The sequence below is a fragment of the Bacillus rossius genome, chromosome 1 (genome assembly GCF_032445375.1).
Source record: "Bacillus rossius redtenbacheri isolate Brsri chromosome 1, Brsri_v3, whole genome shotgun sequence".
Lineage (NCBI taxonomy): Eukaryota > Metazoa > Arthropoda > Insecta > Phasmatodea > Bacillidae > Bacillus > Bacillus rossius.
In genome coordinates, this window is record NC_086330.1 from 133,793,039 (window position 1) to 133,805,808 (window position 12,770).

Sequence of the window (12,770 nt, forward strand, 5' to 3'; positions counted from 1 at the left end):
GGCTTTTCATGGAACTACTGGTTGACGCCACATTGGACTGACCACGCGAGGATTTGGCATATATTTTTATATATTTATATAAATATTTTTCCCTTTTAAAAATGTGGTTTGAGAAGCTTTTAAAACTTTGTAATTAGAATATGGAAGTGTAAAACTTCTATCTATACTGTTAACTCTGGTTAAACAGACTCTACATGAACTATAAAAAAAATTTAATGAGAACTTTTTTTTTAGCTAGTTCATCTCTCTGGTTTTGTTGTATTTTAGTTTGATTGGGGTGCAATTTTTGTTAGGAAATTATTACATTGGTAATTTTAACCATAAGTTGGTACTATTACTTTTGTACGTTTTTATCAGTTATTTTTATAATGGATTTTTACAAGTAGTTTTAATTACATTTAATTATATTTTAGTGCTGGTGCCAATTTTTTTGCATGTGTTTTAAATGTGTCTATGATGTATGCTGCCCCGCCTCGTGAAGGAATGGAGGGGAAGTGAGAAAGTCAAACAGCTGAGCGGGCGTGGGATGGGAGGAGTGACTTTCGGAGCGCCGGCCTCCTGGCTGCCTAACATCTGTGTGTGTTACCTTTTTTGGATGGAGCGTAACTATGCACCGCTTTTGTGAAATGACAAAGTTCTTTGCGAGTTTGGATTATTTTGCTGGAAGACAGACGTGTCGATGATACGCCAAAGCAACATGATGCAGCCTGCCAGGGTTTGTTGCGAGCAGGAGACAACATTTTTCCAAGCCGTGTGGGCCGAAAACACAGCCAATGGTGAATGCTGAGACTTGGTGTACAATGCTCGCAGTGAACAACCTGCAATGAAGACTTTGACCAAGTAAGTGTCTGATTGAGTCCTCCCTTGGCCCAGATACGAGTGTTTCAAGAAACTATATACATTTGTGACTGGAATTTTACTGCTTATAAACAGTGACGTTAATGTTTTTGCAAGCCAAACTTTCAGTTTCATGCCAGAAGCAGTGATGGCATTTTTCCTGTTTAAACCATTTTCATATGACGTCTTAAGTCGCCAGTAATGTAATGTGCATTGTTACGAACTTATTTTTTTTTAGTATGAAAGGCCTTACCGAAATATTTAATAAATGAAAAAGGCACCATTTGAAGACTTATAATAAATCCACAAGGACTTTGAAGTAAAAAACCATGGTGAAAATGGGAATTCTTTTTAATAGGTTTTAGTATTTTTAATTTAACATTTTGTTTGTAATTCGTTTTTTGTACAGTGGCTACTTTTAAGTTAAATTTGGTATTTGTAGAATTTTTTATGAAATATCATAACTGCCGAACTTATGAGCAGTTTTGCGCCCCTTTTGAAAGTACGAACATGAAATTTGAAAGTAAGATCAGTTTCAGCAATGTCATTTATACAAAGTGTGTAGAAATGTTTGCTCTTTGAGTAAATTTGAAACTCACCTTGAAAATGAGATTTTTTTTGGTTACTATGCTTATAGACAGCTTCCTTAAATTTTGCTCTGCTTTTAGCTTTAATTAATTTTCCCTGCAGCTTTTGAATATCCTTCTGAGAGTAGGTGTCACCGACTACATGTTTGTTTTATTTATTAAATCTAGTAAATGTTTAGTCATGGTGTGGTTGACGAGCCTCCCAGAGAGGTGCGGATGATGTGTGCTGGTACTGGTATAGCCAAGACTAGCCACAACACATGAATGTTAAACTGTACTTGTTTGCATGTAAACAGTGTGATTATATATCTGCCAGAATTCTTGGCAGTTGAAAACAAACACATGAGTAAGGAGCACGAGAGGTAAGCAGGATTGAACAGAAAGTAGGAGAGGGAATATAAATCACATTATAGAATGTAAAAATAGTGATCTAAAATATGGAAACAGGAAATGACAGAAAGGCAATTAAAACCAACCTTCTTCTGGTCTTCCTTCATGGCCCCGTACTTGACAGCCTTCCAGACAACAACTTGACCAGTCAACTTGTTCTGCACCTTGTAGCATGTCCCGAATGTTCCCGTCCCAATGATGCCAAGCACCTGGTAATCTTCCAGTCGGGATGTATTCCTCGCAGACATTGTAGGAGCAGTGCGCTGCAAGCTTCACTATGCACATAAAACTTAATTATGGTTTTATTTAATGGCATGGGCCGAGTGTAAGTTCAGGGTGTCCACACAAATCTGTGGTAAAATTTTCTTGACTTTACATCACCAAACTAACAAAATTACAAAACTGCTATTTTCCAAAAGAAATAATGAAAATCTAGCCTTCACAATCCTCACAGCTGGCCTATTTTACTCCACTTTCTTTATTTCAAACAGAACCTTGCATAACTATTTTATACTGTGTATAGTTATATACTAAATAAACAAATATAAATAAATTTGCTTTCACAGTCTGGGTGATGGCAGACTGGAGCATGACATTTCCCCCTCAAATTGCTATTACTGGGAGACTTCAATGACTTTTCGTTGATTCTGAGTAAGTTTCCTAACTTTCCCTGACCAATTACAACTTCCCTGATTTTCCAAAAATGTGGACATCCCGAGGTAAGTAAGAATTTAAGGTTCTGACATAAACATATTATAGTTACAATTATAACATAAAGTTCCCATCCATATTTGTTAAACTTAAATGAACTTACTATGAGTAGAATATAACTCATAAAATTTATTTCCAATTCATTGACCTGTGATAGGTCAGTTAGCTACATTATGGGCGCGGTTACACGGGACCCTGAACTACTTCAGGTGAACATGTTTAAGTAAACACGTTTATCTTTAAAAGATTTGTGCAATGGGAGTGCATGACTTGATGTAAGTTTTTGGACATACGCCATTGCTAAGAACTTTTTCTGTTGAAGAAAAACTAATAAATAAAATAAATAAATAAAAATAAAAATAAAAATACTCAAAAAAAGATACAAAAAACACACAAAATTAAGCAAACAATTGCTGTTGTCAACAAGGATATGAACACCACAAAATATTCCGAAACAGGAATATGGTCAGCCCACAAATGATGACAACACAAAAATATTGAAACCCAAAATAATTCAGCACAACAGTTGAAGCGAGACAAAAAAATATGACAAAACGAAAAAACAAACAAATACAATAGTTTTACCTAAACAGAAACAAGCGACGTTTCGGGAACTGCTATCTGCTCCCGTCCTCAGGCAGAGACGCACATGGTACGGAAACACAGGTGCGACTGAGAAGGGGCTGGAAAATGAGGGTATTTATCAGAGAAAGGGCTACATCTTGCTCAGCCAATGACAGACGAGCTGTCTCCCCATTGGCTGTGCACCATGTAGTTAAAGCGGATTGGTTATGGTGGGTTGAGTATTGGCTATTGTTTTGTGCTGCAGGGATGTTTCTCTCTTTATCAAAGGGATCCACATATTTTTTAATTCAATGCTCTGCTGGCTGAAAATATTTTTATTGCTAATAATGAAGGCTGATTCTTTGATTTTCCTTTTTATTTTATCGGATTCCTGTATGAGTGGTGTGGAGTCTTCCCAGAGAATTTTGTGGCTATTTTCCCATGTATGTTCAGCAAGTCTGGATTTTAGGGTTTCACCCTTCTTGCAGTTGTTTTTGTGTTCTTTGATTCGGGTGGATAGAGCTCTGCCAGTTTCACCTATGTACATGTGGCCACATTCACAGGGGATTTGATACACACAGTTGTGAGTTTGTAATTTTTCTGTGGCTGGTTTCACCTTGGTAACAATACTTTTAATAGTAGATTTAGAACGGAATGCTGTTTGAAGTCCATATTTATTTCCTAGGCGTCTTATTTTTTCTGAAAGCCCTTGAACATATGGAATAACTAGGGTTCCTGCAGGTTTCTCAGTTTCTGTGGATTTGAGTGTTTTGTTGGATTTCAAATGCTGTTTGATGGTGTTGACAGGGTAACCATTGGCTATGAGTTCTTTTTTTATATGATTGTGTTCAACCGCAATAGATTTCTCATCAGAACAAATAATCTCAGCTCGGTTGGTTAGTGTGTGAATTATGCCAGTTTTTGTTGTTTTGGGATGGTTGGATGCAAAATTAAGGTATTGGCCTGTGTGCGTAGGTTTCCTGTATACTTTTGTTTCCAGGCTGTTGTTTTTTCTGCTGACTAGTACATCCAGGAAAGGAATGCTACCTTTGGTTTCTTTTTCATATGTGAATTTTATTGATGGCCTCAGAGAGTTGAGGTGGTTCACAAATTCCTCCAAAGTTTCAGGTCCATGTTGCCAGACAGTGAAGGTATCATCCACATAACGGAGCCAGATTTTTGGAGGGCTATTACTTTTGCTAAGTGCTTCTTGCTCAAAGTTTTCCATAAATATATTGGCCATAAATGGTGAAAGAGAAGAGCCCATTGCCATGCCATCGGTCTGTTTGTAGAAAATATCCTTGAACTGGAAATATGTTGTGGTGACACAGAGGGTAATCATTTCCATGATGGATGGGATTGGTATTATAGTTCTGTCCTTTAGGGTTGGATCAGCTTCCAATTTCGCCTTGACAATGCTGAGTGTTTCGGCTACTGGCACATTAGTGAAGAGGCTTTGGACATCAAAACTCACCAGGGTATCATTGTTTTCTATTTTCAGTGTTTTGACTATAGAAATAAAATGATTAGAATCTTTGACAAATGTATCTGTCTGTCCTGCTAGTGGCTCAACAATTTTCAGGAGATATTTTGATAGTTTCTGGCATGGGGAATTACAACAACTGATGATCGGGCGCAGAGGCATGTCGGGTTTATGAATCTTTGGAAGACCGTAAATGTGGGGTGCTTTACTGCTGTGTGGTGTCAGTTCTGATCTAGTTTTTTCTGGGATGTGATTCTGATGTTTTTTTAGAGTTTGGTACACTTTTCTTTCAATGCTGGCTGTGGGGTCTTTTACCAGTTTTGTATATTGATCTGTGGTGATCAAATCAGTAATTTTTTGCTCATAGTCTGGTTTGTCAAGTATGACTGTAGCACGACCCTTATCGGCTGGGAGGATTACAATGGTATGGTCGGATTTCAGAGTTTTGATGGCCTTTAGTTCATCAGGCGGCAGATTCGGTTTAGGTGGACCGGCTGAAGTGATTGCTGTACGCACATTCCAACGAAATTCATCTTGTTTGGCGGCAGGAAGTTTGTATATTGCACTCTCAACAGATGAAACTATGTCAAGTGCAGGAATGTGTCGTGGAGCAATGCTGAAATTGAGGCCTTTTTGTAAAACATTTTCCTCGCTATTGGACAGCTTTCTTGAAGATGAATTAACGACAGTGTTGATGCTCTGTGTTGTGGGATGTGTTTTTGTATTCATCTTACTCGTCAGTTTGGCTAATTTATCTTTTTGCTTCTCTTTGCACTGTAGAGACCTCTTTTGGACCAGATTCGTGATGGACTGATAGATGCGATTGAAATCTTTAGTATTGAGGGTAGACTGAATTTCAAGCTGTAGTGCCGAAATTTCATTGTTCAAATGTGATTTTTGGCAGTGATATGCGGCAATTCTTTCACTCAGAAGCTTTTGGCTGGCTTTCCGGGTTATTTGTTGAGCCTGTTTGCTGTTGACCGGGGATTTGATTGTGAGTCCTCTAGGAATGACTCCCTTACTGCGACATTTACAGAGAAAAGTCAAGTTATTCGAACATTGTGATAAATCAATTAATTTCTTTTCCAACTTCCTCAGAGAAATATGCATACCGGGTCCATACCGGGCATTGATGTTATCTTTAAAAGATTTGTGCAATGGGAGTGCATGACTTGATGTAAGTTTTTGGACATACGCCATTGCTAAGAACTTTTTCTGTTGAAGAAAAACTAATAAATAAAATAAATAAATAAAAATAAAAATAAAAATACTCAAAAAAAGATACAAAAAACACACAAAATTAAGCAAACAATTGCTGTTGTCAACAAGGATATGAACACCACAAAATATTCCGAAACAGGAATATGGTCAGCCCACAAATGATGACAACACAAAAATATTGAAACCCAAAATAATTCAGCACAACAGTTGAAGCGAGACAAAAAAACATGACAAAACGAAAAAACAAACAAATACAATAGTTTTACCTAAACAGAAACAAGCGACGTTTCGGGAACTGCTATCTGCTCCCGTCCTCAGGCAGAGACGCACATGGTACGGAAACACAGGTGCGACTGAGAAGGGGCTGGAAAATGAGGGTATTTATCAGAGAAAGGGCTACATCTTGCTCAGCCAATGACAGACGAGCTGTCTCCCCATTGGCTGTGCACCATGTAGTTAAAGCGGATTGGTTATGGTGGGTTGAGTATTGGCTATTGTTTTGTGCTGCAGGGATGTTTCTCTCTTTATCAAAGGGATCCACATATTTTTTAATTCAATGCTCTGCTGGCTGAAAATATTTTTATTGCTAATAATGAAGGCTGATTCTTTGATTTTCCTTTTTATTTTATCGGATTCCTGTATGAGTGGTGTGGAGTCTTCCCAGAGAATTTTGTGGCTATTTTCCCATGTATGTTCAGCAAGTCTGGATTTTAGGGTTTCACCCTTCTTGCAGTTGTTTTTGTGTTCTTTGATTCGGGTGGATAGAGCTCTGCCAGTTTCACCTATGTACATGTGGCCACATTCACAGGGGATTTGATACACACAGTTGTGAGTTTGTAATTTTTCTGTGGCTGGTTTCACCTTGGTAACAATACTTTTAATAGTAGATTTAGAACGGAATGCTGTTTGAAGTCCATATTTATTTCCTAGGCGTCTTATTTTTTCTGAAAGCCCTTGAACATATGGAATAACTAGGGTTCCTGCAGGTTTCTCAGTTTCTGTGGATTTGAGTGTTTTGTTGGATTTCAAATGCTGTTTGATGGTGTTGACAGGGTAACCATTGGCTATGAGTTCTTTTTTTATATGATTGTGTTCAACCGCAATAGATTTCTCATCAGAACAAATAATCTCAGCTCGGTTGGTTAGTGTGTGAATTATGCCAGTTTTTGTTGTTTTGGGATGGTTGGATGCAAAATTAAGGTATTGGCCTGTGTGCGTAGGTTTCCTGTATACTTTTGTTTCCAGGCTGTTGTTTTTTCTGCTGACTAGTACATCCAGGAAAGGAATGCTACCTTTGGTTTCTTTTTCATATGTGAATTTTATTGATGGCCTCAGAGAGTTGAGGTGGTTCACAAATTCCTCCAAAGTTTCAGGTCCATGTTGCCAGACAGTGAAGGTATCATCCACATAACGGAGCCAGATTTTTGGAGGGCTATTACTTTTGCTAAGTGCTTCTTGCTCAAAGTTTTCCATAAATATATTGGCCATAAATGGTGAAAGAGAAGAGCCCATTGCCATGCCATCGGTCTGTTTGTAGAAAATATCCTTGAACTGGAAATATGTTGTGGTGACACAGAGGGTAATCATTTCCATGATGGATGGGATTGGTATTATAGTTCTGTCCTTTAGGGTTGGATCAGCTTCCAATTTCGCCTTGACAATGCTGAGTGTTTCGGCTACTGGCACATTAGTGAAGAGGCTTTGGACATCAAAACTCACCAGGGTATCATTGTTTTCTATTTTCAGTGTTTTGACTATAGAAATAAAATGATTAGAATCTTTGACAAATGTATCTGTCTGTCCTGCTAGTGGCTCAACAATTTTCAGGAGATATTTTGATAGTTTCTGGCATGGGGAATTACAACAACTGATGATCGGGCGCAGAGGCATGTCGGGTTTATGAATCTTTGGAAGACCGTAAATGTGGGGTGCTTTACTGCTGTGTGGTGTCAGTTCTGATCTAGTTTTTTCTGGGATGTGATTCTGATGTTTTTTTAGAGTTTGGTACACTTTTCTTTCAATGCTGGCTGTGGGGTCTTTTACCAGTTTTGTATATTGATCTGTGGTGATCAAATCAGTAATTTTTTGCTCATAGTCTGGTTTGTCAAGTATGACTGTAGCACGACCCTTATCGACCTTATCCGACCATACCATTGTAATCCTCCCAGCCGATAAGGGTCGTGCTACAGTCATACTTGACAAACCAGACTATGAGCAAAAAATTACTGATTTGATCACCACAGATCAATATACAAAACTGGTAAAAGACCCCACAGCCAGCATTGAAAGAAAAGTGTACCAAACTCTAAAAAAACATCAGAATCACATCCCAGAAAAAAACTAGATCAGAACTGACACCACACAGCAGTAAAGCACCCCACATTTACGGTCTTCCAAAGATTCATAAACCCGACATGCCTCTGCGCCCGATCATCAGTTGTTGTAATTCCCCATGCCAGAAACTATCAAAATATCTCCTGAAAATTGTTGAGCCACTAGCAGGACAGACAGATACATTTGTCAAAGATTCTAATCATTTTATTTCTATAGTCAAAACACTGAAAATAGAAAACAATGATACCCTGGTGAGTTTTGATGTCCAAAGCCTCTTCACTAATGTGCCAGTAGCCGAAACACTCAGCATTGTCAAGGCGAAATTGGAAGCTGATCCAACCCTAAAGGACAGAACTATAATACCAATCCCATCCATCATGGAAATGATTACCCTCTGTGTCACCACAACATATTTCCAGTTCAAGGATATTTTCTACAAACAGACCGATGGCATGGCAATGGGCTCTTCTCTTTCACCATTTATGGCCAATATATTTATGGAAAACTTTGAGCAAGAAGCACTTAGCAAAAGTAATAGCCCTCCAAAAATCTGGCTCCGTTATGTGGATGATACCTTCACTGTCTGGCAACATGGACCTGAAACTTTGGAGGAATTTGTGAACCACCTCAACTCTCTGAGGCCATCAATAAAATTCACATATGAAAAAGAAACCAAAGGTAGCATTCCTTTCCTGGATGTACTAGTCAGCAGAAAAAACAACAGCCTGGAAACAAAAGTATACAGGAAACCTACGCACACAGGCCAATACCTTAATTTTGCATCCAACCATCCCAAAACAACAAAAACTGGCATAATTCACACACTAACCAACCGAGCTGAGATTATTTGTTCTGATGAGAAATCTATTGCGGTTGAACACAATCATATAAAAAAAGAACTCATAGCCAATGGTTACCCTGTCAACACCATCAAACAGCATTTGAAATCCAACAAAACACTCAAATCCACAGAAACTGAGAAACCTGCAGGAACCCTAGTTATTCCATATGTTCAAGGGCTTTCAGAAAAAATAAGACGCCTAGGAAATAAATATGGACTTCAAACAGCATTCCGTTCTAAATCTACTATTAAAAGTATTGTTACCAAGGTGAAACCAGCCACAGAAAAATTACAAACTCACAACTGTGTGTATCAAATCCCCTGTGAATGTGGCCACATGTACATAGGTGAAACTGGCAGAGCTCTATCCACCCGAATCAAAGAACACAAAAACAACTGCAAGAAGGGTGAAACCCTAAAATCCAGACTTGCTGAACATACATGGGAAAATAGCCACAAAATTCTCTGGGAAGACTCCACACCATTCATACAGGAATCCGATAAAATAAAAAGGAAAATCAAAGAATCAGCCTTCATTATTAGCAATAAAAATATTTTCAGCCAGCAGAGCATTGAATTAAAAAATATGTGGATCCCTTTGATAAAGAGAGAAACATCCCTGCAGCACAAAACAATAGCCAATACTCAACCCACCATAACCAATCCGCTTTAACTACATGGTGCACAGCCAATGGGGAGACAGCTCGTCTGTCATTGGCTGAGCAAGATGTAGCCCTTTCTCTGATAAATACCCTCATTTTCCAGCCCCTTCTCAGTCGCACCTGTGTTTCCGTACCATGTGCGTCTCTGCCTGAGGACGGGAGCAGATAGCAGTTCCCGAAACGTCGCTTGTTTCTGTTTAGGTAAAACTATTGTATTTGTTTGTTTTTTCGTTTTGTCATGTTTTTTTGTCTCGCTTCAACTGTTGTGCTGAATTATTTTGGGTTTCAATATTTTTGTGTTGTCATCATTTGTGGGCTGACCATATTCCTGTTTCGGAATATTTTGTGGTGTTCATATCCTTGTTGACAACAGCAATTGTTTGCTTAATTTTGTGTGTTTTTTGTATCTTTTTTTGAGTATTTTTATTTTTATTTTTATTTATTTATTTTATTTATTAGTTTTTCTTCAACAGAAAAAGTTCTTAGCAATGGCGTATGTCCAAAAACTTACATCAAGTTAAACACGTTTACAAACGCGAAAGTGTATGGTTACACGGCAGTTGCTGAAAAGTGTATTCAGCTCTATAACTGATTGACTACTGTCAACGAATGACAGTGTTGTTGATCGTCTCTATTTTGTATCCAGAAAACGCGGGATTTTCTCACTTGTTTATAAATTATTATCAGCAGAAATGGAATGTGTTTTCATATTGCTCAATATTTTTTTACAAATCGGGAATTCATACAACATGCACAGTAAAATTTTATAAACTTATTTTTTATTGTTTTTTTGAGCAAGAGTACCAATCTCAGTTTTAAGAAAATTAAGGTCAGGATCAATTATAAAAATATATATAATTATCTGTTGATTTTTTTTGTTGCATTCAGTAAAATATTACTTGAACTTGTGCCAGAAACACTTTCCATCTTGAATTTCTGCAAAGGACTGTTTATATTCTAAACAGCCAATCAGAGGCTAATGTAGAAGATATGTCGATCTGAACTACTTTGCCAACCTGTTTAAGTTAAATTGGAAATTGCCTCGAACGAAACATGTTCAGACTGTGTGTAACCACGCCCTAAAGATACCACTGAATTGTGTGAATGGTTGGTTAAGTTAGGTTAGGTAAGATTTATTTAAAATACTGTTAAATCATGTGAACTCTTGTTAAGATTAAGTTTACTAAATTTAAAATTTCTTAAAAACAGCTTACATGTAGAAATATAAGCAATAACTGAAGATACATATACAAGGCAGTGTTAGTGAAAATATAAATAATGTGTGATAAAGTGCCTATGGATAAAAGAAAAAATTGTAATTAGTCACACACAAAGGAAATAAACAAGTTACTTAAAGAAGTTGAAATCTGAAAAGAAAAAAATGGGGAGAGACAGAAAACTTTAGACCCCCAAGCTTCACCGTGGATCCTGTTTGACTTCTTTAAATTTAATCTTTGTTTTTAAATTGTTGCTTTTTACTACTACTGGTCAATCTAACCTTCCTACCTCCAGAACATGCAAGCTCTTGAATTTCCTCTATTATTCATATGTTTTGTACCTTGATCACACAAAAAATATATATTCTGAGAATAACGCCAAAATGATCCGTGATACCAGTGCCACAAGCAACTATTTGCTAAGGAAAACAATGACGAAAGATCACATGTCTTAATCAAAACAATAACAACCACTACACCACAACTGTCAAAAATTTAAATCCTTTTATCAAGGCGCACTTCTCCAAGTGCTTCGCCATTGGTTAATACAAACTTACATTGTTTTCGATTGGCCGAGTGCTTCAAAAGCATCAGATTATTTTCTCATATCTTTTATCTTCGCCCAAATACAAAGCAGAGTAATTTCAGTCCAAATAAAATTCTATAAACAGGTTTATAATAAACATATTTTAGAAATATGAATGAAAAATGGTTCTATTTTGTTTAATAATAATGATTTATCTTGACTCATTATAAAACGAATTCGATTATGTGATGGAAATAAAAGACAATTATTCGACTATAAACTATCGATTAGTAAAAAAAATTAGGTAAGTATATAGATTATCGTCAAAAAAATTTTTAAAAATCTGAAATAACTTTCATTATATGCTCATTTACGTCCTCTTTTCATTACAGCCTGCGGAGATCAGAAATTCAAATTAATTTTCGAGATATCGCCGTTCTTATTTTGCAATACAAGACCTATGTAATCATTCGACCATTGTCATTTTATATTTTGCCTTTGCGTGAATGCCTAAATAACAGAAATTTTCCATTAGGTAAGGTTAGTTACATTATAAATACTTCAAAATGAACGGAAATTAAAAATAATATCAATTAATCTTACTTGTTGTATAGTTTTAAGTATTTATAATGTTGTTATCTCCTACAGCGACTCGAACAGAGTTGCCAAGGGAGATAGGGTGGGTTTTTATCTTGCGAGGAAACTTAAACAGTTTTTTGTACAAGACGCTTTTATTGGTTATAATATAGCACGCGACAAACATGCAAACTTGGTACTGATACGTCACAGTTTGCTTCAATAGCCGAAACAGGTTAACTCCAAATGTCTGAAGATCTCTGTGAACACAAATTACACACTTTTACTTCGATGAAACCAGTAATAAAGCAGAACAAATAATAACCCTGACATTTGGAGATTATGTTAGCTATGACAACAAACAATTTAATTTTGTATTCTATTTTCTTTGAATTAATTTACTGATACTTCAAAAATTACAAACTAGACTTAACTTTACTCAATTACACACAATTCAAAACATACACTTGACTTATACTTAGACCAACGCCGCAAGTTTGGGTCCGCCCTCCATTTATATAATAAGCATTCAATTCAGATCCCTAGTGGCGCTTTCGCCTACAAACTATTGAGGTGCGGCCAACTCTTCGTCTTTATAGTTCCGGTTATCCGGCATCTCAGTCCTGTCTCTATCAATTTACTACTCTATGTACAAAGTCAATTCCGGGTAAGTTCGCCAACGCTGCCTATAAACCCCTCTTCGTCGTATGCGGACGATGTAGATGTCGACTCCCACTCTCGTTGCGCCGAATCGCTCCTTCGCCACTCGCTGAGCGAGTGTCCCTAATCAAATGTCTGTTCCCTTCACTATTTTCCTTCAG

The 12,770-nt window shown here is 37.1% G+C and overlaps 1 protein-coding gene across 6 annotated transcripts in view; it reads right to left on the bottom strand.

Annotated features, from left to right (window-relative positions):
• Window positions 1–11,558, bottom strand: part of LOC134546170 (serine/threonine-protein kinase Nek2-like) — a 29,392-nt gene extending 17,834 nt beyond the window's left edge. Inside the window, exons 1-2 of one of the 6 annotated variants that reach the window (XM_063388749.1) lie at window positions 11,405–11,558; window positions 1,901–2,089 (exon numbers count right to left, since the gene is read on the bottom strand). In XM_063388749.1, the coding sequence (XP_063244819.1) occupies window positions 1,901–2,062 (162 nt within the window). In that variant the 5' untranslated portion in view covers window positions 2,063–2,089; window positions 11,405–11,558. Of the gene's footprint in view, window positions 1–1,900; window positions 2,090–11,128 lie in introns of all 6 variants that reach the window. The other 5 variants (XM_063388748.1, XM_063388751.1, XM_063388747.1 and 2 more) reach the window with 5 other exon arrangements.
• Window positions 11,559–12,770: the final 1,212 nt, after the last annotated feature.